The 26,561-nt window shown below is 38.6% G+C and overlaps 1 protein-coding gene across 2 annotated transcripts in view; it reads left to right on the top strand.

Moving 5' to 3' along the window:
- Positions 1–534: 534 nt before the first annotated feature.
- rai14 (retinoic acid induced 14) overlaps positions 535–26,561 on the top strand; it is a 40,014-nt gene continuing 13,987 nt past the window's right edge. For both annotated transcript variants that reach the window (XM_059358168.1, XM_059358167.1), the window contains exons 1-6: positions 535–807; positions 2,211–2,292; positions 22,076–22,206; positions 23,848–23,936; positions 24,105–24,169; positions 26,111–26,168. In XM_059358168.1, the coding sequence (XP_059214151.1) occupies positions 2,257–2,292; positions 22,076–22,206; positions 23,848–23,936; positions 24,105–24,169; positions 26,111–26,168 (379 nt within the window). In that variant the 5' untranslated portion in view covers positions 535–807; positions 2,211–2,256. The remainder of the gene's footprint in view (positions 808–2,210; positions 2,293–22,075; positions 22,207–23,847; positions 23,937–24,104; positions 24,170–26,110; positions 26,169–26,561) is intronic.

The following is a 26,561-nucleotide window of genomic DNA, read 5'->3' as shown; positions in this document are numbered from 1 at the left end:
ACCTATATGTCCTGATAATTAATTTTTAACTTTGACTTACTTGATAAAAATGTTGAACCCAAAGGAAAACATAAAATCTGATCATGAAAATGATATTTCAATAGGCTTACACAGAATTTTAAATGTTGCAAACATTAATACAGTTTGCAAATATTACATATAACAGGTAAAATAAGGATAATCTCTAGTTCTATATTTTTATTCTAAATATATTTGACATTATCTCCAGTTTTACTTTGCCCGAATAAAATCCCCCCCAATAAATCTGGCATGGAGTTTCAAGCCAGAACTTTAGAGGACAGCTGATGGCAAGACTCCACGTTGCTCCATTTTTATGTCTTCACGTCATGAAGAAGTAACGTGCCGGTGCTTTCATGTTTCATGGACTCAAGAGGGATAAATTCCATGCCCTGGCTGTGTGAGTGTGGTTTTGGGGGAAATACTCCTTTATCCCGAACATGAATGGGGCACAATAGAGAAACAGAAGAGGGCTCGCTCACCGCGGTCACGAGAGCACTGGCAGAGTGACGTCACTTTCCTAAACCGGGTTGAGTTGAGTCCCGAGCGAGGAGAGGGAGACAAGCAGGAGTCCGTGAACAACTTTTAATGTATGCGGGCCGAGTCGGGCCAGTGTGTCGGGACGCACTGTTTTCTCCCCCTTTATGCATCCTCCTGCTCGGTTTAGCTCAACCACGGCTCGCTGTTCTCACACCGGCTCGGTAGCTAATCTGTTTTTGGCACAAAAAGCGGTTGTGTGTCTGCTTCTTTTATGAGTCCAGCCCTCCGGTGACTTCAGCACACAACTGGGTAAGCGTGTCCATTGATTTCATATCATGTATGTGGGTCGAAATGATGGCTAGTCGTTTTACAAACAGTACGTGTAAGTGTTGAGGTTAACGCGTACAGCTCATGTTTCGAAGCGCCCAATTTGATTGTTTGTGTACAATGATGCACGTCGCGCGCATTTGATACTTTTTATGCTAACGAGTTGCAGCCTTATCCTTGTTTGTGCATGTATTGTGTTAGGGGTTGTATGCTAATGTCTGCAGGTACTATCTTTATAAACTCTGTGTCTAAAATGTTTGCTGGTAGCAGTTGACTTAATTCGTGCTCCAATAGAAAGTTTGATAATGGATTCAGTTGTTAAGTTTGTTGTCCAACAACGAGACAACAGATTTGTTTGTTACCTATAGCTTTTGAGGTGTTCACAACCCACGACCACTTCTAAATTGTTGTTTTTATTTATCCCATCTTCAATTGACGTGCTGCTGATATTTCACAGAAATCTGAGATTTGAATGTGGTAGGCAAATGTATGTGAATCTGGGCTTTAATGCTGTCAGAGGAGCCCAGACATTGATGTCCTTGATGCGCCCACCTACAGTAAAACCCATCTAACACACCACTATCTGCCCACGTAAAGACTCTTTTTATTTATTTATTTATTTAACTCTTTCTAACTTGTGCTGTGTGTCAACAAAACCTTTTTACATTTTAAATAGTATTCCATCAGGACTTAACTGTAAGTTTTCATTGCACAGAGGCTATAACTCCTACCATGGTGCTGGTTGAAATACAAGCAGACCCAGAGCACAGTAATTCAATAGACTTTCTTTGACTGGAATGCTCACAATGATATTTGTGAGAAAATGACTCACAAGGTCATTTCAGGCATGAAAAATTGGAAATGGTTCGAGGCAGTTTAGGTGCAAAAAATTTAGTCAGTAGACCTCCCCAAGGAGTCTGTGGTGATTTAAAACATCCTTATAGGAAACAATACAAAGCCGGATACCATTTCCAGCAACAGGTTTGAATTAGAATTGCATGTGGTACGTCCATTCCCAAAACTACCCATTGATTGGAGAGGAAGAGAGAGGAATGTTTATAAGTGCTTTAGAATTGTTACAACACCAGGATATAGTGCTGTGATCCAACTCATTGTGAAAACTTTTCAGGTTAAAACACGTTTTCAGTCAGTCTTGTGACATATGTGTTGATAAAGTCTTAATAAACAGGATATTTTAGCTGTTATAAGGTTATAATTTTTTTTGCTACTGTAAATCCCTCCTGCTGCACTGCGCATTTAGACCTCATACTGACTGTAACTTTACCTGATAAATCGGGTATTTCAGCAACACTAAATCACATTTGAAATGGAGGCAAACGACAATGAAGTTGAGTTTAAACATCTGTGTCTTTTTTTCTCCCCAGCCTTGACTGAGTGATTGAGTGAGTGACTGCATGGACCGGACTGAACATGAAGAGCCTTAAAGCGAAGTTCAGAAAAACTGATGTAAGTACTGTAACATGTGTTCATGGCCGTTTAAAAAGTGTGTACATGCCACCATGTGTGCACATGTGTATGTCTGCTTGGCTGAGTCAGTGTCTGTGTATGCATGCCTTGAGCAGTTGCAGATGATTTATGGCTGATTTTCTCAACCTTTGGGTCAGCAGCACCCCATGGTTTGTTTATGTTTTGCTATTTAGGAAAAAATAAATAGTCTGGAAAAATAAAATAAATAGATTTTAATCACACTGTATGTGCAATCCATTTTGAACTTCCTCCATGATCGTGTAAACAGAAAAAGTATGCCATGCTCTATTTCACATGACAACTTGTCAGCTGTAATTGTGGGTGTCATGAGAATTTTAGGAGCTAAAAATGGGTTCATGAGTTTGAGAAACCATGATTTATGGCGTTAGCGATATAACACAGACATGTTGAGCCACTTTGGCTGGTGACTGTAAATGTGATGCAAACTTTTTGATTAATTCCACAAATATCCTGAGACACTGTGAGTCTGCACCGCTCCAGGAATCCTGCTGACTATGAATCAGTCTTGAGGGAGTAATTGCTCCGCGTTGGTTCAGTCATTCATTCGGTCACAGACTGAGATACTCTACACTCACAGGAAGTGAGGCGTCTCCACAGCGTCTGACTCATCTGTTGTCACGGTGACCATAATGACATGGAGCCAAACGCCAGACAGGAAAAAGCTGGAGGGTTGCTGAATGAATGGGATAAGTTTTAGGGGATGGAAGGGAGTGTCAGAACTAGAGAAGTTGGCGAATGGAGAAAAGAATGTCTACTAAATGAGATACTCGGTTTATATAGACAGTTTCCATGAGATTAAGAGTGTGTGGCAGGGCAGGATGGTGAGCTCTGGGTAAATGACATGCTCTGTTGTGAGAGAGACTGTCCCACAGGAAGAATTAGGTGGAGTACATCCCTGCTTTTACTCAATTATAGCCACAGACTTACATACTGCAAGTAATAACTGTTGCATGGATGTGAAGAGAGCAAGTTATCAGAGACTAGGGGTGTTAGGATACCAGAGTTTTAAACTTCAATACAATAGTATAAAATACTTAATACCTGTACTTTTGATGCTATTATACTTGCAATTAACCAAAATTGTGTTATTTTAAACGCATGGTATTGCAAAAGTATTGAAGTATGGATACTTTTGACAACCTAACCAGAGACCCACCTGTAGATCATCTGGAATAACATTCAAATGTACAGTTAAAAGTCTCTATTAAGGAACGCAGACACAAAAGATATGCCATATGATTTAGTCTGATTTAGTCTTTACCAGCCTGTGGTTTTAACAGCCTAATATTAGTAAATTATTGCAAATTCATTCAGCTATGTGGGGGAGTACAATAGTGTCCATTGTTCTAGAAAATGTTGAGTCCTGCATTGGGCAGCAAGGTCACAGTCGCTCCTCTTTAGTGCGTAAACTGAACGGTAGCTGTCTCACCTTTATTGGGTGTTTTGCAGTCCAATCTGTATGGTTACAGTAAGAGTTGTAAACTGTCTGAGATAGATGCTTTCGAAGCGGATTGCCAGTCCTCACTGAAATAGGCAGTCGTAGGCGGCATGAGAGAAGAAAGGGAAGAGCAGTGGATGTGAATGTTGCTTAGAAACACGACTGAAGCCATTTGCAGTCATGCATGCCTTTGCAGACCTCACACCCACACACATTGTCACAATTTGATCGCTGTGATATCTGATTATTCTTCAGTTTGTCTTTTAATGGTAATAAATATCTGTTTTCATATCTGTGCATGAACTGATTCAGTTTGGCAAAGTAAACCAGTAGTGCTGTATTACTCATATCCAAACTTCCAGAACTGTGGGCTGTTTTGATTGATGCACTATTTCTCTTGTACTCAAGCAACACACATAATAATGGTATGAGGTATTGTTGTTTTTCTGTTCATTTTTAATAATGATCTGTATGCAGAAGCACTGTCCCTGATCATCATCCAAGTCAATATTGCACCCTCAGTGTATACCCCTTTCTACCTATTTCTGTTCCGCTGCATTCTGGAAAAGCATATCTAACCAACTATATCCCAAGTTTAGACTTTGCTCTCAAATAATTTAGTGAATTGAAGGACAAAAATAAATTTCTTTAGTGAAAAGAATGATCCATAAATATACTTAAAAACAAGTAAATTTCAGTAACGCATACATTTTTTATGCAGAGGGACCCTGGGTAAAACAGTCCCAGTATTGTAGTGCACACTTGGTGATTAAAATTAATGATCATGATTAAAATATGAACAAAATGTTTCGCAACCCAGCATGTTTATCCTCTGAGCCAATAGCCATTCCATTGCTTTTTATAGAAACCCTGAACAACCGTAATAGAAAGAAAATATCTCACCAGTTCTATTTTAGGCCGTGTGTGTCAGTGACAGATTTCTTAGGAATGTCCCCCCCCCCCCAACCCAACACCAGCCCTTCACTTTTTGACAAAATAACAGAAACTTAATGCGTTCGTAAATAGCTTTACTATGAAGTAAAAACTTTTCCAGAAAATGTGTAATGGAATCTGTGCTTTAGTGTCGAATATATTCTAAGTGCTTCACTTTGGGGATCTACCTTCAGCCCGGTGAACTGAATGCATCAAGCAGCCAAAACTTTAGTCAGACACCCACACCATGAGGCCTAGATAAGGTAGAAATGGTAAAAACTGGACTGGAATACAGAATAATATGTGACATCACTGTGCAACATGATACAGACAGTATAAAGACTAAATGTTGATGATGGGGCTTGATAATAAAACCTCAATTGTGTACATTGTACACATGAAGTTGAATGCTGAACCGCAGGCATCCTGAACATTTGATTTGATGCAGATTTACAACCATAAATTATATCTTGGGGTTTGAATATTCAAACCAGTATATACAGTTGGATGATTGTTACCAAGAGAGAGATGCAGTAAAGAATATGTATACAATACATGTATACATGACTGATGACCTAATAAATGACTCAACGTCTGATAAACACACTTCAAACTTTTCATCATGTATGGGCCTTACTGGAATAGTTTGGATGTATTGAAGTTGGGTTGTATGGGGTACTTATCCTTAGTCAGTGTATTACCTACGTCAGATGGTGGTTGGTGCGTCCCCACTTTGGAGAAGCTGCCAGAAGTATCGGCACAGAAGCAGAGTCATGTACAACTGTGGACTGGGGCAGCAGCAGCTACATGTATTTTGGTCAAATAAAAAAAGGCAGACCTAAAAATAATTAATATTACTATTATTATTAGTGTTAGCTATATTAAGAACATTTTCTAAATATAGCAATATATAATATTTTCACCATGCAGTGGGGACTGGAGCCTTTATTTATTCTCTCTCGTCTCTGTACTCGCTCATGTCAAAGTCGCAGACTCCATTTATAAAAACAGAATTTTACCTCACAGAACGCAGGTATTGCTGGTCTATGACTGCCTCCTATCAGTTTGTTGTTGTTTGTGACTTTATTGAATCTGAACTACAGCCGTCTAATGTAGGTAATACACTGACTATGGATTAGGTGCTGTATTATTGATTAGGCTGCTGTACCAGATTGTGTCAGACTCAAAACCAAAATTGAATATTACTGATAGGAACAAAAAGAAGGTCGGGTTGTGTGAAGATTCTCAGTTTGGTACTCTTTGACTATTAGAGAAAATAATTGCACCCGACACATGTACCCATTTGCCATTGCACTGTGCAGATTTAAGTCATTTTTCTTTTACTTGATTGAAGCACTGGGCTGTAAGGAAGTCTTCATTGTTGGCCAGAACATGCCATCAACTGGCACTTACACCAGTGCTTGAATGATCTACCACTTCCTAACATGTATTACTCTCTAGCACATTCTCCATGTTTTACTATCTCCTCTTTTAAATACGACAAAAAAACAACTTTTCTTAAAATACTGATGTTCCTGGGATGTGATTGTTTTTGACCTTCCAGTATATTTGATTGTTCTAAGAAACCATGTTTGGCTGCATAAATACCATGCAAACTAGCTTAAAACAGCACAGACAGACAGACAGACAGACAGACAGACAGACAGACAGACAGACAGACAGACAGACAGACAGACAGACAGACAGACAGACAGACAGACAGACAGACAGACAGACAGACAGACAGACAGACAGACAGACAGACAGACAGACAGACAGACTCGGGAGAATGTGTCACCGGGTTAAGTAGATCAGCTTTCTCAGATGCTTCCCTGTGAGTGCCCTGTGAGGCTAAGTTGTGTGAAAATGCAGCCTACGCTTAAGGTGTTCATGCATTTCCAATCTTGATATTAAATAGTTTTATTGCTACATAAAAAAACAACAACTGAGAACTGAATATCTGATTTTTTGACAGATTATGCAGCAGTGGTTATAACAGTATTTGAAAAAAAATGGGATCATCATGGCTGTGTTGTGTTCTGAGTTTTTCCACATTAAATTTGTCCATCAAAATTCTGTGCATGCCACGACTGAAAAGGGAGTAACACCAGTGTTTCTCTATCAGCAGGTGTGTAGTTATGCAAGGTCAAAGTGAACCAGAGGAATTCTTTTAAGTGTGTGTGTCCATGTATGTATGTGTTCTGAATTGTTTGCTTGTCTGTCTGCTAGACTTTGCATCTGTCTTTGAGTGTTGTTTCTGTTTGTCTCTGTCTGGTTGAATGTCTTTAGAGTATATCATTGATATTTTGGAATTTGTTTGTGGATAATTTGGGCTAAGCTATTCAGCCATACTGTTGGTTTAATGAAAGAGGTTCTGCGTGTTTGTATGTGTGGGTGAGCAGTGTTTAAGACGAGCAGACGCTGTAATCTGGTTTCTGGGAATATGGCTGGCGATCCGCCACAGAGAGACTTACAGGCATTTTGCTTCAGCCAAGTTTGAAGAATCAGCTGTCAGATGATTTTACTGTGACCTGCACCAATAATGTCAATAAGAATAGTTCTCTTTGTTGTGTTTAAACTAGGCTTTATCAGTTTGATTTTTAACCCTCTGAACACCAAAACCTGCTGGCAGTTTTGAAGGCATATTTATCAAATACCAGAAACTGTAAAAACAGACATTATTGTCCGATTGTCAACTTTCTAACAGTCATTGAATGGATGATGAATGCCTCTGTCAGGAAAAGCAATCAGGTCAAAGCTTAAAATCATGAAATTTTATTAAAAAAAATCTCTTTTTAGCCAAAAATAAACAGGCTGCACTAATCACATCCTGTAAAAAATATTAAATTCTACACTCCTCAGCGCAATTTGGAAGCCACGATTGACTCCACTGAGACCAAAAGTCATGTGACAAAAATTCAGTACATAATAATATACCTAATAGTTTACCTTGAAACAACTTTAATTGTAGAAAAAAACAGTCATGTGTAATTAGTCTGAGGAATCTTAATTAAATCTTGTGGTGTGCGTCGACCCTTTGAGACCACATTAACGACTCCGTCCCTGCTGTTTGAGCAGAGCTGCTCTAAATTACTTAATTTGCTTACACTATTATCTTACTCACAGACCCTTACTACCATCCCCCAAGCACATTGCTTACTGGCTGTGCTGTTGTACACACACACACACACACACACACACACACACACACACACACGCTCTGTGTTAGTTATTATGCGTGTATTCTATTGTTGACAGTGGTTCTAGAATGAAACCCCCACCCAGCCCTTCATACTGTCCCACTACTTAGACCTGCTCCCCCAGCTGATAGACTAAGCAGGATTACTCAAGGCTTTCATACACACACACTTTCACATTCACATGCATAGACTGGTATCCACAGCATACGGTATGCGCAGACATACACACACACACACACACACACACATACACACACACACACACACACACACACACACACACACCCTCCTTTATCATCCAGTCTCTCTGTCTAATTGATGTGTGGATTATGTTGTCTCCTCTTACTCCACACAGCTGTTTCGTGGCTTCAATTCATCCGAGCAACCCGACAGCAGAGACTAAACTCTACATTTACTGTTTGCTGTCATTTTCGGCGTGTATTAAACACACAGTATCTGAATTTATCAATGTAAATACTGCAGGAATGGAGTCCTTTGTATCAGGAGTTATGAAATGTTCCTACTGTGTTAAGTGGAGCAGCACTGCAAAGAAAATCACATGCTGATCATCTGAAACCATTTCTAAAAAAATTTGTGCACTGTGGTTGTAAACATTATACCATAATATTTCCCCTTCTTCTTAGTAAATCAAGAAAAAAAAACTCCTTACTTTTTCCATGAAACCAACTGCAGTCACAAAATAAGAATCATTATAAAGTAACACAATAATGCAGAAGCCCCTCATTTATAGAAGGTTTCTTTTTAACTGAAGCACAGCCACTTGGCTCTGTTTGACTTGGCCCAGTCTGACGTGGTTTGGCATGGAATGGCTGGGTGTAGAGAAAGAGTATTAGTGCTGGTAGTGGCAGTAAAACCTCAGGGACAGCCCAGCATTAATCTGTGAGAGGAGGTGGAGGAAGGGTGTGTGTCTGTGCATACTGTGTATGTAGAGATAGTGAAGCAGTCCAGGGGATAACTATGGCCCTGTTCACACTTACTGTTGTATTTTATCTCTAGATACACAGTGTATTAAGATTCTATCAACAGAAAGTGTCAACATTGATGTGAAATAGAATACATATGCTGCAATTGTACAGAAAGAAAATGTAGGCTGCTATGGGTTCACAAGACTTATCAGTTGAATTTAATCACGATTGTCAGGAGGATGAGCAACCCACCAGCCAATCGCACACATGCTATGTTGCAGCTTAAGGCTTAGAGTTGAAACAATTAGTCATTTTATCAATTAGGTGGCAACTGTTTTGCATTGTGTATTGATCGTTTTTTGGCAGGTCAAAACTCTCTCCAGTATGAGGATTTTTCTGGTTTTGGACTGCTGACTGGAGAAAACCATAAACATTGAGGATGGGATTTGAAAACTAGGATAGCCATTTTAAACATTTTTCTGACAACCAAATGATGAATCAAGAAGGGCATTCGCGGAGTACAGACCTCTGCCAATGACATGCCTTTTCAATGTAAACAAATAATATATGTAAATGAATAATAATTTGTGAATCAGCTCCATGATTGGGATCTGCTCCGAAATGTAATGGACTCTTTCTTGACCCATGCTACACCCTATCAGCAAGTTTCATGAAAATCAAGCCAGTAGTTTTTCCATAATACTGCTGACAAACCAACCAAACAACCAATCAACCAACAAACAAATAAATAAACTGAACCAAAAACACACACACTCTCATAGCAGATAAAACAGCAGTGCAATCATAACTACTTAGGGTTCCCCTGACCCATGGCAGGAACATAAATACAGCTTAAACAATTAGTTAGTTTATCAATTTGTGGATTGACTTAACAGAAACTAAAACTGCCTTACTTTTACCGACTTTTCAAATATCGATTTTCAATTAAAAACATAGACATAAACAAGTAGCAAACTTTACTTTTAAACAGTTCTGAGAAAATATTGAAGGGTGTTTTCTAACTTATTATTGATTTCTTTTAAATGGAAAATAAAACTGATGTCTCAGGCATATTCCAAAGTAATACAGCAGTCACAATATGTCAATCTTGACATAAGGCGTGAGCAGAAATTATATTTAATCTAGCCAAATGTTATTCTTGTCACCTTTTGTGGAACTGGATAGCCACGTAATGAAGAGTCTGTCTCAATGATTGTACTAGCTTACTGTAGCATGCAGAAGACAAATCTACTGGCATTGCTCGCCAGACTTAGTAAGTTGTTGATAGCATGAGCCACTGTGGTCGTTATCTAAAGTTTTACCCTTGATTTGACCCCAAGAGCTTCTAAATGCATGCTAAAATATACACGGTTGAACTAGTTTGAATTAATCCAAGGAAAGCTGAAGAAAATGGCTTAGAGCCTGTTTAAACATGGATCCTATTAAAGCAGGAACTACCCATGGGATCTCTTTATTCCTTATCGCCTGTGTACATGAACTACAGACATACAGCCAGGAAACCTGCTCGTCAGCAAATATGTGAAGCACTGAGCATGATAAAAGCTGGTGGGTGTGATTTTTGTGTCTGTGCATGTGTTCGCATGCTCATTTATGTGTAGGTGTGTGTTTGTTGTCTGGTGTGGGTGTGGGAGGACATGATGCAAGGTGTTTGTCTGCTGCTTTTTGTATTTCTTGGTGAAGGTGTATTTATTAGTATGAGTTTAAAATTCAAAAGAAAACTGGACGTACATCCTGTGAAGCATGACTCACTAGACTGTCTGTTGACATGGTTCAGAATTGCATGTAGATGAAGTAATGGTGTGAGACATAACTTATCACCAATAATGATGTCGGCACTGTAGAGATAAAAAAAGATAAGGTGGACGAGGGGGGCTCAGTTGAAAGATTGTGGAAAAGAGGGAAGAGTTGGAAAAAATAACAAAAGAAGAGGCAAAGATGAAGGAATAATTAGGAACCAGATAAAGGAGTAGAGATTGGGAACCGTGGGGAAGAAAATGAGCAAAAGAGAAACCCTATATGAGCGAGAAGGCCAGTCTGGCTCCCTGCCCTGGTCAGGTTCAGACGGGTTGTTTAGTTTGGCCTGCACCGAACAACTGGAACAATATTCATGCTCTGAGATGGATGGAGGGAGGGTTAGACTCAGTTCACCTGAAAAAAACTATGAGAACTTTACTTCATGAGAGATGTTTGGCATTGCATTGCTTGATTTTAAAGTGTACTTCCGAGAGCCGTTTATGCCCTCAAAAGTTTGTGAGATGTGTTTTTCGTTCAGTCTAATGATTTAGGTGAGTGAAGTGTATCCTGTATGAGATTTGTTGCCCAAAATGTTGCCCTTGGATCTAAACAGCATAATCAGTGAGACATTTTTTTTTTAATTTGACTCTACTTCGACTCTTTATACACTGACGTCTGTGTGAAATAACTAACCTTTCCTGAGTGAAGTGAGCGATACAGTATATTTTTACCCTACGCCACTGACTTTATGAGCAGCCCTCGAGCGTAATGAGGCTGGTTGCTTTCCAAATCCAGCAGTGTTTATTTATAGGGCAGGAAAGGCTATTTGTGTCAGGAGGAAGTGTTGCACGAGGGCTATTTTTTACTGGAGGTCTTTTTGGACCCATAAATGTTCTATGCTAGACTTCTGCATAAATCCTTTAGCTTTGGAAAAGAACAAGAGTTGAAAAGAGCGGTCTAACATAAAGTATAAAAAAAAGTTCCAGCAGTAAGATCATGAGCATGTAGTAGGCAGACCATAATGCACTAAGCAAAACATACTCAATATTGTCACAAGTAAATTCCTAAAGCCATGGTGGTCTCATAGTATTCCTGTAACTACACAAGTTGTTTATGAGAGGAGCACAAGAAAAGCAGTAAAATAAGAGGTTCTAAGAGAGGGCAAAGAGAAATGTTGACTAGTGGGAGTTTTTAAGCTCCAACACTGAAGTGAAGTGAAGAGTGGGGAAGGGGGGCTGATAGATGACATGATGACAATTTTGTTTTCCTTTCTGTTCAGTCTTAGTGTTAATGCCCAGTCTTCAGTGGAAAGGCTTAGAGAGAAAGAGAGAGACATTTAGACAATAAATACAATGGTATTTTAAATGCAGTTTTACCACCGAACAGTCTTATTCTGGGAAATGCTGTAAGCACGAACACAGTGCTTATTTGGCATTCGTAGTACTTCCTTCCACTACACTGCATTTAGCATTTATGCTCAGTATTAATGAACACAAACGAAGGAAAGCTAAAAATAAATTAAATAAGGACTAAAATAAGGTATAATCATAACATTTCCTTTTTTTGAATGCTATTTGCAAACATTCACATCTCACAAATTATAACCAGTAACATAATGGCAGACCTATGATCTAAGATTATGGTAACTGCTACTTGATTCCTTGGAAATTATTTCTCATCAGTGTATCTTGGGCAGAGATATTCTCTTTGGCACTCTTGGATGTTGGCAAAATTGGTGCAAATAAGCACTCTTGGCATACCTAGATTGGTAATAGTATTGCCATTCAACTTGGCTGTTTTAAGGGTCTTTAAAGGGAAACTCCACTGATTTTGCACATTAAAGATCAGATATGGATCTTGGTCAGTACTTCTTTACAAGTGAAAAAGCTCTATAGGCTACATTGGCTGCTACTGTCATAACACACCCTAATCTTTGACCAAATTGTTGGTGGTTGAGTTGCATTTTTAGCAGTGGCCGACTGTGGGTTTTATGGTTGGGCCTTCAATGATGATTTATGATTTGTGAGTTAAAAAATATTCTATTATAGCATTTAAACACCCACTTTTCAAGCATTTAGAAAAAAGAAAGGGACCAAGAAAAACATGGTTTAATCAACGTTACTGTTGCTAGCAAATTGTTTCTCTCCTCTTACTGTCTCTTTGTATTATTTCCTAAATTCTTTGGTAACGCTTTATATTAAGGTCCTTGTAATTAATTAACAAGTAATAAGGCCCTTGTAAGTCCTTACAAGATGCTTATTAACATTTTTGTGTATTTATAAGCTTATATAAGTGTTAATAATGGCATTACAAACACCCATGACCCACCCATTATGTCTTTGCCATGCCTTTATTGATCTTATTTTGTTTGCTTATTGATATTGAAATATACTTTATTTCTCATCTATTATAAGTTAACTATGCTTTTTGCAACTACCGGATCTGTTGTAGGAGCGTAATGCTTAATTGATGGATACTGTTTGACTTACACCATTGTCCGTTCATATATGGACTCTACCAATGCTCACCAGTTTTGAGGGTAAACAACATTTAGTGAGGATGGAGTTCATCGAAAAGTGTTCTCACGATGTAAAAATGTATTTCATTATCTTAACATGGGGTCCAGATTGTGCAGTATTGTGAAAGAACATGGCAGAAAGTTTCATCATGAGAACAACCATCTGGTCTTTGTTTAACAGTTCTGTCTACTAACTCTCTTATTCTGGGTTTGAGTTTCAGAGTCTAGTAAACTATTGCGGGGTGTGTGTATGTGTGCTGTGTGTTTGTACTACACAGGGCAGTAAGCGGTTTCAGCTGTGGCCCAAGAGAAAGGATGTATTGTTTGAGGACATTTGAGCATCTGCTTTGTTGCAGATAAGGGGTTTTGAAGTTAACAGCAACTACTGATCAAAGGGCAGAGATATTGTCGATGTGTCAATCTCTGTCTTTGCTTCACTGTTTCTTTTCCTTTATGTTCAGTACATTGTTCACTCTTCCATCCTCTCCTCTCTCCTTCCTGCCTTTACTGGCCTCCTGTGTCTCTTAACCAGTCTTTCAGACAAAGCATTTTCTTGTTTACCTGCATGTTATTCCCCTCTGGAGTTAATTCTACGTTGCTTATGTGTCTTTCCTCCAGCTAACCTAGTTTTCTTTCTGCATTTATTTAGCTTTATCTTTCATCTCTTCATGTAATCCCACAGACAACATAATTCTCATTTACACAAGAGACAAATCTGGTTTAGTGTGTGAACTTGAACAATGGATGGTGTTGTGTGTTCATGTTCAGTCACCTCTCTGAGTACCTTAGAGAAAAAAACACTAATACTGCTTATCTGTATATTTATTCTAATATTTTTTACTGCTTTGGTTGTTTTTTCCTTTGCCACTTTCCATTTCCTTTGCCCATTTCCTCTCCATACGTAAGCCTTTTACTGAGCCAGTCTCTATTTTCACTATCTAGAAAATTCTACTGATGTCATTTGATGTTTTTTTTCCATCTATTTTATGTTCTTTTTTCCCCCACTCAACAAAGGCCCTAATCGGTTGTTCTGTCTGTCTAATACTTTAGTCTAGAGCAATATGTCCAGACAGTTGCTCAGATCACCATAAAATCTGTTGGGGTTTTTTTTTTTTTCATCCCCAGAATTTTACGAGTGATGTTAGTGCCACAGTCAGGTCAAATTTCCCTTAAATAACATTACAGGGCATCTGGAAACTAATTCCTGGATTTCTGTGACATTTGCTGTGAATATGTGTAGTCCCTTATTTTGCCTCTCTCAAATTCTTTTAATCTTTAGATTTCCTGGGAAAGGATTTGCCTGGTTTTCTTTTTCACATAGTGAACAAATGCAGTTGATTAACAAACCATGGAGTGAAAACTGTAAGGAGCGGACATTCTCACTGCACATCTTTATTTTATAAATACCAGTTTATGTGTGGGAAAAGGTATATGCTTTGTTTATGAATCAGGCCCCTGGGCTCTTTGCTGAACATATAAGGCTTAACTTAGTAAATTAGTTTTATAATCTTTTACCACTTTATATCACGAGGTAACGTAGCTGCATTGACAGACCTGTATTCTCCATGTAGTGTAGGCAAACAGGACCACTTGGAAAATCAAAGAAGAGCAAACACCTTTTTATCCGTAGATCAACAAACATGTTATTTTGTCGGTTTTGGAAGGAAATGCTAAAGGTTCTCTAAAGTAAACGTTTTGCAATTAAACTCCACTTGCTCTTAGCAGCTGAACTCTACAAACATACAGAATGTGATGTAGGAATTACTGTTTCCCAATCTCAGTTTGTTTTCCTTTAGAGAACTGAGGAAGTTCAGAGGAACAGAAAAAACACTGTGCAGAATGTTTATACAAAAACCATTAGGCTAACAAACAGTCACACACACTTCATGGGCATCCGTTTTCTTTGCAATTTATTCTAAATCTGTAGTAATGACTGGATGTTTGAAGTTATGAGTCCATAATTTAACTTCACAAATAGAGAGAAATTAAGACCTGTGGGAAGAGAAAGGGGGCACAGGGACAATTACTCATTAAAATATAAGTTCAGAGCATCACACAGAACATAAACACATGGTAAAAATTCAGATTTATATCAGTCCAATGTCTCTCTGTTTCTTTTTGTCTCTCAGCATGTCTCTACCAATTCATTAATTGCTTTCTCTTTTCACTCGCCGCAAGCTTTCTTGCTCCTTGTTCTCTTACCCTTGTCCTTGCAGCCAACCTCAGGCCTGGACAAACAGGAAACACTTAGTGTTATCAGCCGACTCTTTGTGTGTCTTAATGAGTGTCAGGCTAAAGACAGAGACAGAACACACACTACCGTCCACACCCTGATCCCACTGTAAACACACTTATCGCAGCGCAAGAAACAGAAAGAGAGGGAGGGCCTGACTGAGACGCAGGCGGACAGACAGAGCGAGAGGACGGAGGCAGTCGGGGAAACCGAACTGAAAGCGAGAGAGGAAGTGAGATCCTTTTCACTTCCTGGCGGTATGCACAGAGCAGCAGTGGTATTACTAGTTTATAAGCACAAGATTAGTGACCCATGACTTTATTGCTGGAGCCAACTAATGTGGGCTAAACCCATGCTGTTCAGTGCAAGCCAATGTAGGCCAACACTATTCAATATAAGCGGAATGCAAGAAGTCATTTAGAGTTCATGAATGTGTGGCGTTTGTACAGAATTTACCACGTTCTGTGCAGTGTTGAGCCAAGATTTTACATCATGGGGGAAAGAGCTCCAACTAATAATTGTTTTCATGGAAGTCGCTATAATCAGTGTTTTGTACTAACACTTTCATATGACAATGTGAGATGAACCCACAAAAAAGTCACTTGCATCTTTAGCTCCTCTTGTCGTTACAGAGCTTCAAAGTGACTTTAACCTCAACGTTACCTGCCAATGTATTGTTTTAGTTCAGTCTCATTTCACTCTCCCAGTTTTGTTTTCAGCCACAGCAGGTAGCTGTTTTCTGCTAAACATAGTGGAGCATTTAGCAGCTTAAGAGACAGATATTTCCCTCAGGAGTTGGTGGAGGCCAAAAACAGAGCTGAAAGAGTGAATATTGGACTTAGATTGGTCGGGGGGTTCCAAATGATTGCTAATGTTGCTGATTTAGTGATTTATCTGCCAATTATTTTCTCTTTTATATGACAAATTGTTTGTCTAGCCAACAATCCACAGATATTCAATTTACAGTCATATAAAAAAGAAAGGCAGCATATCCTCTCAACTGAGGAACTAGAACTAGGCGGTGTTTGGCTTTTTTCCTTGAAAATCATACTAACAAAGGAACTGCTAAATCATTTTCTGTGTTATGTTTCAGCTCTAATGAGTTTAGTGGTAGTTTTGATGACTGTTGCCATGGCTTGCCTGGTGTTAGTGTTTTTGGGCAATGATGGTAGGATATTCAAAATCAATCAAAGGTATCTCCTGATTATAACCTTTTTCGGTATATATTTTCAAGTCTTGAGTTCAGACCTGGTTCTCAAAGCCTTACACTATCGTACATTTCCCCCACACCTGTTTCCCATAACAAAAAAGCCCTTTTCCCATGGAAACCACCTATTTAGTTTTCTACCAGCTTTCTGATATAGTCACCCTTATATCAGCCTACTTTAAATCTCTTGTTGTAAAGTGCTCATATGCGTTCAAGAAAACCACAAAAGTTGTCAGGACATGAAGACATATTTCTATCCACAAGAGTATGGTACTGTCTTTGCTCTTTCACAACAGACAATTGTTCTTGTATTATGGGCCTTTTTCATTTAAGAAAACTTTTAAATACACTTTGTTTAATCACTTTTTGTTGGAGCCGAGGCTTGTGTTGATTTTGCACCAACTCTGCCAGCACATGATTATTTCATCAGCTTCCCTGCGATGACACTATTTGTGTATGCGGCCGAAACTGGAGCAGTGCATTCCGCTCCACTTAAACCTGTCCATTACAATGTCCTGTAGTCTAATGCTATCGGTGTCATGCTGCTCTGTCGTGACGGCCCTTCATTTTTTTGTTCAGCCTATTAAAATCACAGCAGCCATTAGGCAGGATCATGTGATACTCAGTGTCTCCCCTGTAATTTTTTCTATTAGTGTTTGGTTGGGGGTATTTGTGTTGGTAGGGGTTCAAAGTCCATTCCAGTTTTTCTCCCACATGCAGTTCTTGTTAATGAGACCACAATAGCCGCATTCACTGCAAATATCAACAGCATATGTGTCAGTTTTTAGATTAAGATGTTTTTCAGTAATGAAGTGTTCAAGAATCAAAATGAGAGGGACAAACCCTGTACTTTGACCAAAAAATCTTTCACCCCAATTTTAATTACAGTATGGATTGTAGAGCTGCAACGAGCCCGTTAGAAGATGAAACAATGATGAAATAAATGATTAAAGTACAGTGGCCGAGAGTTCTCAATGCACCGCAACTTAAAGATTTGTTTGTGCAGTGTTAACATCCATGTTTACTAGCTTGCAGTCCTCTTTGTTGAAGTGAAGCCATTGCTCCATATTGCTACTAATGGTCAATGATGGTCTGACCAGTGTGATGCTTCAGTGTATAAAGAGCAAGTCCTCCTCATTATGAAACAAGTTAAAATAACCATGAACAGTGGAGAGGTGCACTTCTGAGAAAAATGTAAAGTATAAAGTTATTCAACTCTATTGAAGTTATTGTAGGACTGGTTTCTCTGTAAACCCCATTGGGTACAATAAATGGCATGGTAATAATAAATTACAGTACATATTTCTGTGTGATAGAGAGGGGGAGTGTTGACGTAGTGGAGGTTCAGCTGAGGTAAAAGGTTCTGTAGAGTTGCATACTTTTAGAGTGAAACTTTTGCCTATGAGGGTGGGCCTTTCTACCATTTTCTCTGCCCTAAATGTCCTGCAGTTTCTTGATTCAAAGCAACTGACAGCCAACCCCAGCATGAAAAAATCTTTGCTGAAGCGAGTATACAGAGAACTGGCTGTCTGGTGTTACTGACAATGTTTTTAATGATGGCAGAACGCCCCGCCAAGTATACAGTACCCAGATTCCTGGACCTTTGTTTTAAAATGTTGCTCTGGCTCATACCATCTTTTTATTTTTCTGTCTCCGTAAAACCACACTTTAACTTACTAATTGCCAGGTTACTTCTCTTACTGCCCTCTTGGGTTGGACAGGTTTGTGTGGTTTACCATCTTTCATGGCAACTCTTCCCATTCTCTTCTCTGTTAATCTTGGGTGGATACATCTTAAGGATAAACTTTGTTAGAAGTTTCATTTCACGGTGCATATAAAAGCCTATATCTTCTCTCTTCTCGTCTACTTTTGTACTTATACTCTTCCACCTCAACATTGTACCAGTAACTTGTCTTTTCGATATCATTCTGTTATTTTTACCATGCTCCTTGGTTATGCAACTCTGAAAATCTTTTCATACCAAGAGTAAAATATTTGCTGCTTGAGTGGAAACCAAGATGTCCAATATTGTGGAAGAAGATATAATTCCTGTGTGTAGAAAACTTCCCTGAGAATAGCATATACAGTTATTCGAACACAGCCTACAATAGGCGAGGATGCAGGATTACATTTTCTAGAAAAGTAGTCTGGTTTGATTGGATGGGTTGGAAGCATGCACTGGGGAAAATACGGGAGGTTTGGCCAGTCAGTCTCACAGCTTCATTTATACAAGAAATGTAGAGTTTACTTTCAGGGAAACCTATAGGAAATAAGAAGATTCTAATAAGTTCTGTAAGATGACTTTTCATGCAAATATCAGTATAATCCATGTGCACACTATACCTAGGTACAAGTTGGGCTTAAATTCAACTGTAGCAGCCTGAATGAAGTCCAATATGTCAAACCTCACCATCTGCAAGATGGGACTGCTCCTACTTCTTCAATCTGTCATATATAGAGTATATATAGACTATATATAGGAGTGGGTTTGTTTTTCTGCTGTTTCCGGATCATAAAGGCACTAAATTACAGCAGCAAGGTCCACCCTTCCTGATGTCCACAAAACATGATAAGAAGAGTACTGGGTACCGTGTTGAATAATATAAACAAACCACTTCCCAAGTTTGTTTTGCAATCTCTTTGAAGATTTTGGTAAAGCTCTGGAAACGAATACACAGCGTACAGTTACATACTTCTACAATTTTCTTCAGTTATGCCTCAGTTATATATTTTAATCAGCTTCTTTTGGGGGCTTGTAGTGTGCTTATTCTTTTTAGTATTTTATTGTTTCAGTGCTCTGCATGCTGCTTGAACAAACATGACTGTCTCTATTAATATCATGAGACTTTTCAGACCAGTATACTGTGAGGCAAATCCAGCTGACCTCTGTGAAAACAAGGAATCCTAACCATAAACCATATGGGGTATTGTATGTCTTTTATAGCTTTAGTTATCTCCTGCTGTGTCGTGTTTCACTGCATATCAATCATAGCGACAGACAGATGTACGTTCTCTGACTTCTCTGTTCCACTTTTCGGTTCACTTTCCCACAAAGTACCTTTGTAAATGCTTTGGTCAGCACCACAGGGTTTCCCCAAAGAAACAGTTTAGCCGTGGTAGTAAGCCACCCATGTCCTTATTTATCTTTAGTTCGATTTAATTAACAGATGACAGTGTAACCATTTGCTACATTTGCTAAAATATAGATATTTGCTTTGTGAAATAGCTAATCTCCTCTTTTTTGCAACAATTACAGAGAGCCAGACGTTTTAGGTCTAAGGCATCCTCTAACAATGCTCATTAAACATTTTGGAAATACAGAAAGTTAGAAGCAAAATCTGACTTAAAATAGTACACTTTTAGTGCATTGCTATGCTTAGACTTTCCAGCACCAACTGTCAATCAGTGGAATAGTGTCATCATAAATTTGTATCATGTTGCCTGCTTGTGCACAGTACAAACAAAACTGAGACTCACTGAACACGTTGCCCCATTGCACGACAAGTGGTCAAAAAATCCTAAATACCTTTTTAAGAAAACGATTAAATAGACAAATCATGAGCAAACACAGATGTTCTCTATGATGACTTTGGTGTTATTGTACACGTGTTTTAGGTAAGGTTCTCCCTGATACTGCTTTTATTTTGTAGTAACTCTAAACTGGTCTTGGATATTTTTGGAAATACTTGGTGCAGTAGGCCCATCACTGCTCATCACAGACATGGAAAGACACCTGGTGGATTCATATATCTTTTTCACATGTCTGTCAGTGCTCAGCGGAGTGCTTTTATATCCAATCTGTTATTTTCAGTCTGTCAGAGAACTTTCTCATCTTACAACGCCTCCTAAATAGTATCTCACCTCTCGCCGTAGTGCTTTGAAGCCTAGATCACAAAGAGTGTATGGGTTTACAACAATTTTTTCCAGAACTCCTTGCCAGAAAAGCGAAAATATTTCTCTGCTCTCCATCAGTAAACTTTATTTTGACTTTTACAAAACTCCAATAATGTAGTATTTTTAATTTCCTCACTTGTCCACATTAATTGCTGTGTGGCGAAGGCTGCAGAGCTCACTGGCCATCCTTGCTGTTAGTGACAGAGGAGATTTTTATAGCCCAGCAATTTTCCACCAGCTGTGCAAAATGTATTGCTGCGATTGCATTTGGGTATTTGCCACAGAGGCTATTTACACCATGTATTGCTATGTTGGCTTATTTCTCCTCCCAAAATAGGGTACAGTTTGCCACCACAAGTATTTCTGGAGTCAGAGAGTTCACCCCCTTATCACGTGTAGGTCAGTAGGCTATCAGGTCAAATCTAATACTGTGCTGCGTCCTAATATGCACAGATGGTTGGAGGGAGAGCTGAGTAATGAACTTGTGCTGCCAATATGTTTGGGGTGCTCTGATTTAGTTCTCCCCCTCACTCTGTTATCTTGCTTAGGAAATATATGCATTTATAACATGCTCCTTTAACAGCTATTTCTGTGAACATATTTTCTCATCTGTTTTCAAATGTAGTAATAAATTGTCCTTCAAATGAGCAACTACTTCTTTCCTAGTTTTATATTCCTGATTTTGATTGCATATACTTTGTGAGTCCATCATCCTTTTTTGCTCAAATGTGTTTAAATAATCAAAGTTGTGTTTTTCTTGGTAGAGGTAAATGCCGTTGTGGACAGCTCCTAGAGCTCAGTGTGCTGTATTTTGTGCCATCAGACTGCAGTGTACCAAGACTGTCTCTGTGTGAGATCATGCTTGAAGCTTTCCAATAGCTGACACCTCTATCTGAAACAGCCTGTCAGAGATACAAATGTGGGGCCATTTTGTTTGTGTATGTGTGTGTCAGTGTGCATGTCCTGGATGTGGTGTGTGTGTGTTGTGTGTGTGTTCGTGTTCTCGCATATGGAGACAAATTGTGTCGGCCATAGCAGAGCCAAGAAAACCATATCTCCCTCTGAGAAACATTACTCACATTGAGGGCATTTTGGCTACACAGTATGGTTTGCTAATCTGTCTGTTGATGTCTAATAATGTACATCATTGTTGGGGCGGTATTCATTCTGATAAAAAAACACACTTTTTTTTAGAATTAAAACCATGGATACATGCATCACAATTAAAACAACTGATATCTTAAGGCATTTGGTTGAATTAAACCCTTTAGTGTTCACCCCATTGCTGCTTGGACAGGTTTTAACACCGCAAAATGTATTTGGTTCAGGTTGTTTTGGTCCTCTTACAAACAAACTCTGGCATGCTCCGGTATGTATCTTTTCTGGTAAGAAGATGGTCTGACCTCAATCTGACCCAAGTTTGAAATAAATGGCTTTCTTGCTCCCAGCCCAGACACATCTGACCAATAAGCAGAGGGAATATTCTCAGGTAGTTCGTGGTGATGCAATTTGCTTTGCTTGGAAACCGAATCCAGAGCAAACAGTCTATAGGTGTGAAATCTCCCTTAAGTCTCTAAATGTTGTGATGATGATGGTTTTGTCTTTCTTTCTTTTTTTTTACAAACTATTTCCTTTAGGTCAATGAGTGGAACAAAAACGATGAGCGACTGCTTGCTGCAGTGGAGCATGGCGAGGTGGAGAAGGTGGCATCACTTCTTGCCAAGAAAGGCGCCAGCCCTGTAAAGCTCGACGGCGAAGGCAAATCAGCGTAAGTATTCTTCCTCTTGTTTACAAAAGAATGAAGGAAAAATGGCTGTGGTACAGTTTTAGCTGTCAAAGTATTGACATCTGCAGAGTAGTGCATTGACAATAGGGCTGTCCTTGACTTAAAATTCTTAATCCACTAACAGTCAGGATAAAGGAGCTACAATAAAAAAGAAAGGCACTTAGGTACAGATCTGACACACTAAAAAGGCTGCAAATCAAAAACCTGAGTAGAATAAAATGTGCAAATCTCTGGTTTGCAGCCTGGTTTAGAAATATCTAAAAAGTAAAAACAAATGCAGCTATGCAGGTGCTATCTTGGACTGAGCTCAAGCTTTAATAACAAAGGTGTGATAAGAAATTGTGTGATACAAATGGGTGTATTCAATTTCAGGGAAACATTATCCAGTTTTGGTGATGTTTCTGCTTTCCCTTCAGCTTTTGGATTACATATATGTAAATATTGTACTGCAGCATCTGCTCAAATTCCCCAGTCTAGGGCTTATGAAACTGCTTTCATGCTCCACAGCACCATGTTAAAAATGAATGGCCTGTCTAAAAATACTGCTGTTTTCCTTAGCTCCTAAAAGGTTGACATTATCAACCATTCATTCGGTCTCCCTGACATTCAGTGTTTTGCGAGTCAGTTCATTTCTGCAGAGGCGGTGAAGCCCGTCGGCTCACCAGTTGAGATTGTTGATAACACAGAGGCTCAGTGTTAATATTTGACCTCCTTTCTTTTTCTGAAACACAACACCCGCTGACCTGAATGTGTTGAGCAGCTCATGCAGAGCCAGGAACATCAAAACACAGGAACAAATGCAAGGAGAAACGAACGAACAGATTCTCACAAGCTGAAACAAACACACAGGCTTTTTGTTCCGTCAGCGGTTCACATCCTTGACCTTTTCTCTGTGTGAGGCTAGAACACAGAAAGACACATACAGATGCATACTCACAGCCTTTGTAAATCATGATGAATGTGGTGGTTTGGGATCTCAATGCTCCAATCTTTTCAGGACGCACAAAGGAGGAGTCTACAGTATCTCTATGGTGATAAAACCTGATTGAAAGGCATGTGGGCATAGTTGTGCGAGTGTGAGTGTGTAAGGCTGTGTGAGTGTTATCCTACAAACACACACACACACACACACCAAGGGAATGCTGGGCATGTGTAGTGCTTTTTTCATTCTGCTTGCTGAGCTAGAAAAAGGTTGTATTGATTCCCTCCTGAACACATGCGCACAAACAGACAAAGTGTAAGAATTAAAAGTGGCAGATGCAGTATTTTGCAAAGTAGCAGTTTTCAAGGAAGTTCCCACGTCACAAGAACTTTAATGTTTCTCTGAAAACTAGAAAATATGTACAACCCCGATTCCAAAGAAGTGGGACTTCTTTGGAAACATAAATAAAGCAAAATGTGCTAATTTGTTAATTGTTTGTGACATATTTTCAATTGAAAAATGCACAAAGACGATATATTTTAATGTTCAAACTGATAAACTTTAATTTGGGAAATTCTGTTTTTATTTATGTTTTACACAGTTCAAATTACTGTCATAAAAACAACTCTGCTGTTGGGATTTTGTAGCTAATGACAATTGGTGCATTTCTTATTTGTTCTTTGCTTTGTGTTTGTTTACAGCCTCCATGTGGCAGCTGCACGTGGACAGACAGACTGCCTATCTGTCATCCTGGCCCATGGAGCTGACCTGTCAGTCACTGATGCTGCAGGTATGTGCTGGAGTTGTATATAGAATGTGATCAAACAATAAATACATAACTCCTGTAAATAGAAGTATAAGTATATAATAAGTATAATGTAGGGCTGGCTATTATAAGTTTGTCACAAAAATCTTTGGCCTTATGAAGATTTTAACTAACCTCTTGATTTATGTTCAGGTCTTAATCCATTACACCTGGCTGCCAAAAACAATCACATCGAGTGCTGCAAAAAGCTCATTCAGGTGAGTTGGACAAAGTGAAGGAGACTTTTTATAAGTAGCGAATTGGGATTTGTGTTTCTGAAATCACTTTGATATACAAATAGTAACGATAAAAACGATTTTTTTAAAAAGTGTAAAAGTCATACAATGTTGAACAAAGGAGCATGATGTGAGACAAGTTAAAATAAGTAAAGGAAAACTAAAGAAAAAACTAAAGAAAATCATTGAAAGAAAATCAATAAAATATAAGTTAGGAGTGTGTTTTTTTATTTTGGGGTTTTTAAGAATTGATTTAACAGTTAAAAGTCTATTCAAGCCACAAACCCTGTGAAAGCATACTTATAAAAATACGTTTTTAAGAGAACATTGAGCTCCCCACTCTGACCTGTGGTTCCACAGTGAGAGATACTGCATGACATTTTATTTAATATAATGGCTGCAGTGAATTTTATTTCAAAATGTGATATACAACAGAAAGTGCAAGAAATATAGAGCTAAGACTGTTTTAATGGCAGAGCATCAGGTCACCCAGCAGGACGTCTTCTTCTTCTTCTTCTTCTAAGGAATGTGTGAAAGTGGGAGTATGAACTGTTCGAAACCTACACTCTGAATAGTCTCACTATTCTGTTCAAGATGTCTGAAACCACCAGACGGTTTCACCGCTTCATTTCTTCAGTCTGCTGATTGTGTGTGTATGGGTTCGCAGATCAGCAGATCCAAGCAGGAGACACACTCACACTCTGACACACTCTCTAGCTCTGATCTGCTGACCTAACTATCCCATGACAGTCTGCTGCATCTCAGCAACACACACCTGCCTGTTAAACAAAGCAATTATTTTAAAGCTCTAGACACCTTTTAGCCCTTGTGCCCCAAACTGCTTGGACCTTAAAGTTCTGACAAAACTATGTGTCTTCACTTGACATGAAGTTGCGCCAAATATTCACAGAATTCTAACAATTTATAGCAGGTTAGCTATGGGGAGAAAAGAACACAACATATAAATGCCGTATTTTATTGTTTGCTGTTAATTTGATTGATTGCTTTTTATTGTGTTATGCATAAATAATATGCCAATAATCCCAATAATAGCCCAAATCGGCTAACAAAATGACGTTGTTTAAAATAAGAGAACAGAAACCGGAGAAGCATCGTAATACTAACCAAATGAACCATTCAGACATTTCCAAGCTATTGAAACAAAGGTAGCTGACTTATAAGCAGGAAAAGTAAACAACCATTTTATTTCATGATTATCTTCTGGATTTGATCAGATATTTCATTTAATATAGATGTTCTTAACACATCAAGACAATACAGAAGAAAATGTCCTGTCCTGTTGTTCAACAGGATTATTTTCTTCCAGATGATTCATGTTCTCAACAGTGCAACTAAACGCCTTTGACTCCTTGAATTTCACATAAAGTTTAGTGCCACTATCATGCTTGATTTGAATATATGTTTGCAATTTTGGTGAACATATCTTTTAACTATTTTTCTTCAAATCTAGAAAGTAGCTTTATTCTAATTGTGTTCATGCTGCATAATAATGACTATATTTTAATTCAGCTTTCTCAAAAACAGCATGACGCTCCGTTGCCTGTGAGCAATTATGTGATTTATTCCAAAGAAAAAAACTTTGTTTACTTTCAGTGTGTTTTAGATGAACATTTCATCTATATAAAGCACCAATAGTAAACTAACACTGACATTATACTCTGGCACAAATGTAGCCACATGGCAGTTTTAAAAGTAATTCAGGGAAGTGTAAGAATTCACCAAGTTATCAGAAGACACTGCAGTTTGGAAAGAACTACGTTTAATTATAGTAGTTCATCAGATAACAAGCACTAAAATGTTTTGCATGACTACTTTAACAAAAAAAGTGCATTGAAAAGTATTTAAAAATTCATAATTCATGTTTACCATTGATTTGCATGTCTAATGTGTTAATGTTTGCAGAGTAAATGTCCTGTTGATGCTGTAGACGGCTCAGGAAAGGCTGCTCTGCATCATGCTGGTAAGTGTCTCAGTGTCCCGAGAGTTAATTAAACAAAACTGCTTTTATGGAAGATTAGCCTGCTTAGACAAGGACGTGGGAAAATATCTTGTGAGATTAAGTTTAAGCTCTGCTTTTATTTGGATGAAATCCTCTCATATTTGGAATTAAGTGATTAAACGTGTTTCAGGCCAGTGTGTTCAATCAAGGTTCCCATGATACTCTTGCAGGTTTTAATTCAAACCCATCATGTCTGATGAGACACAGACTTCATCATTTTTTCATGAAGCGGCCACTTTCTGCTACTAAAAATAATGTTTCAACATCGTCTGCCTGCACTGAGTATGTTGGAGCTCTTTTCACTTTGTGTTCCAGTGCTGATATTAGTTGACAGCTGTAAATTATTGTAGGGGG

This window comes from Centropristis striata, chromosome 19, assembly GCF_030273125.1.
Source record: "Centropristis striata isolate RG_2023a ecotype Rhode Island chromosome 19, C.striata_1.0, whole genome shotgun sequence".
NCBI lineage: Eukaryota > Metazoa > Chordata > Actinopteri > Perciformes > Serranidae > Centropristis > Centropristis striata.
The sequence above is the reverse complement of the archived record's forward strand: the minus strand, read 5'-3'. Positions and strand labels throughout refer to the sequence as shown.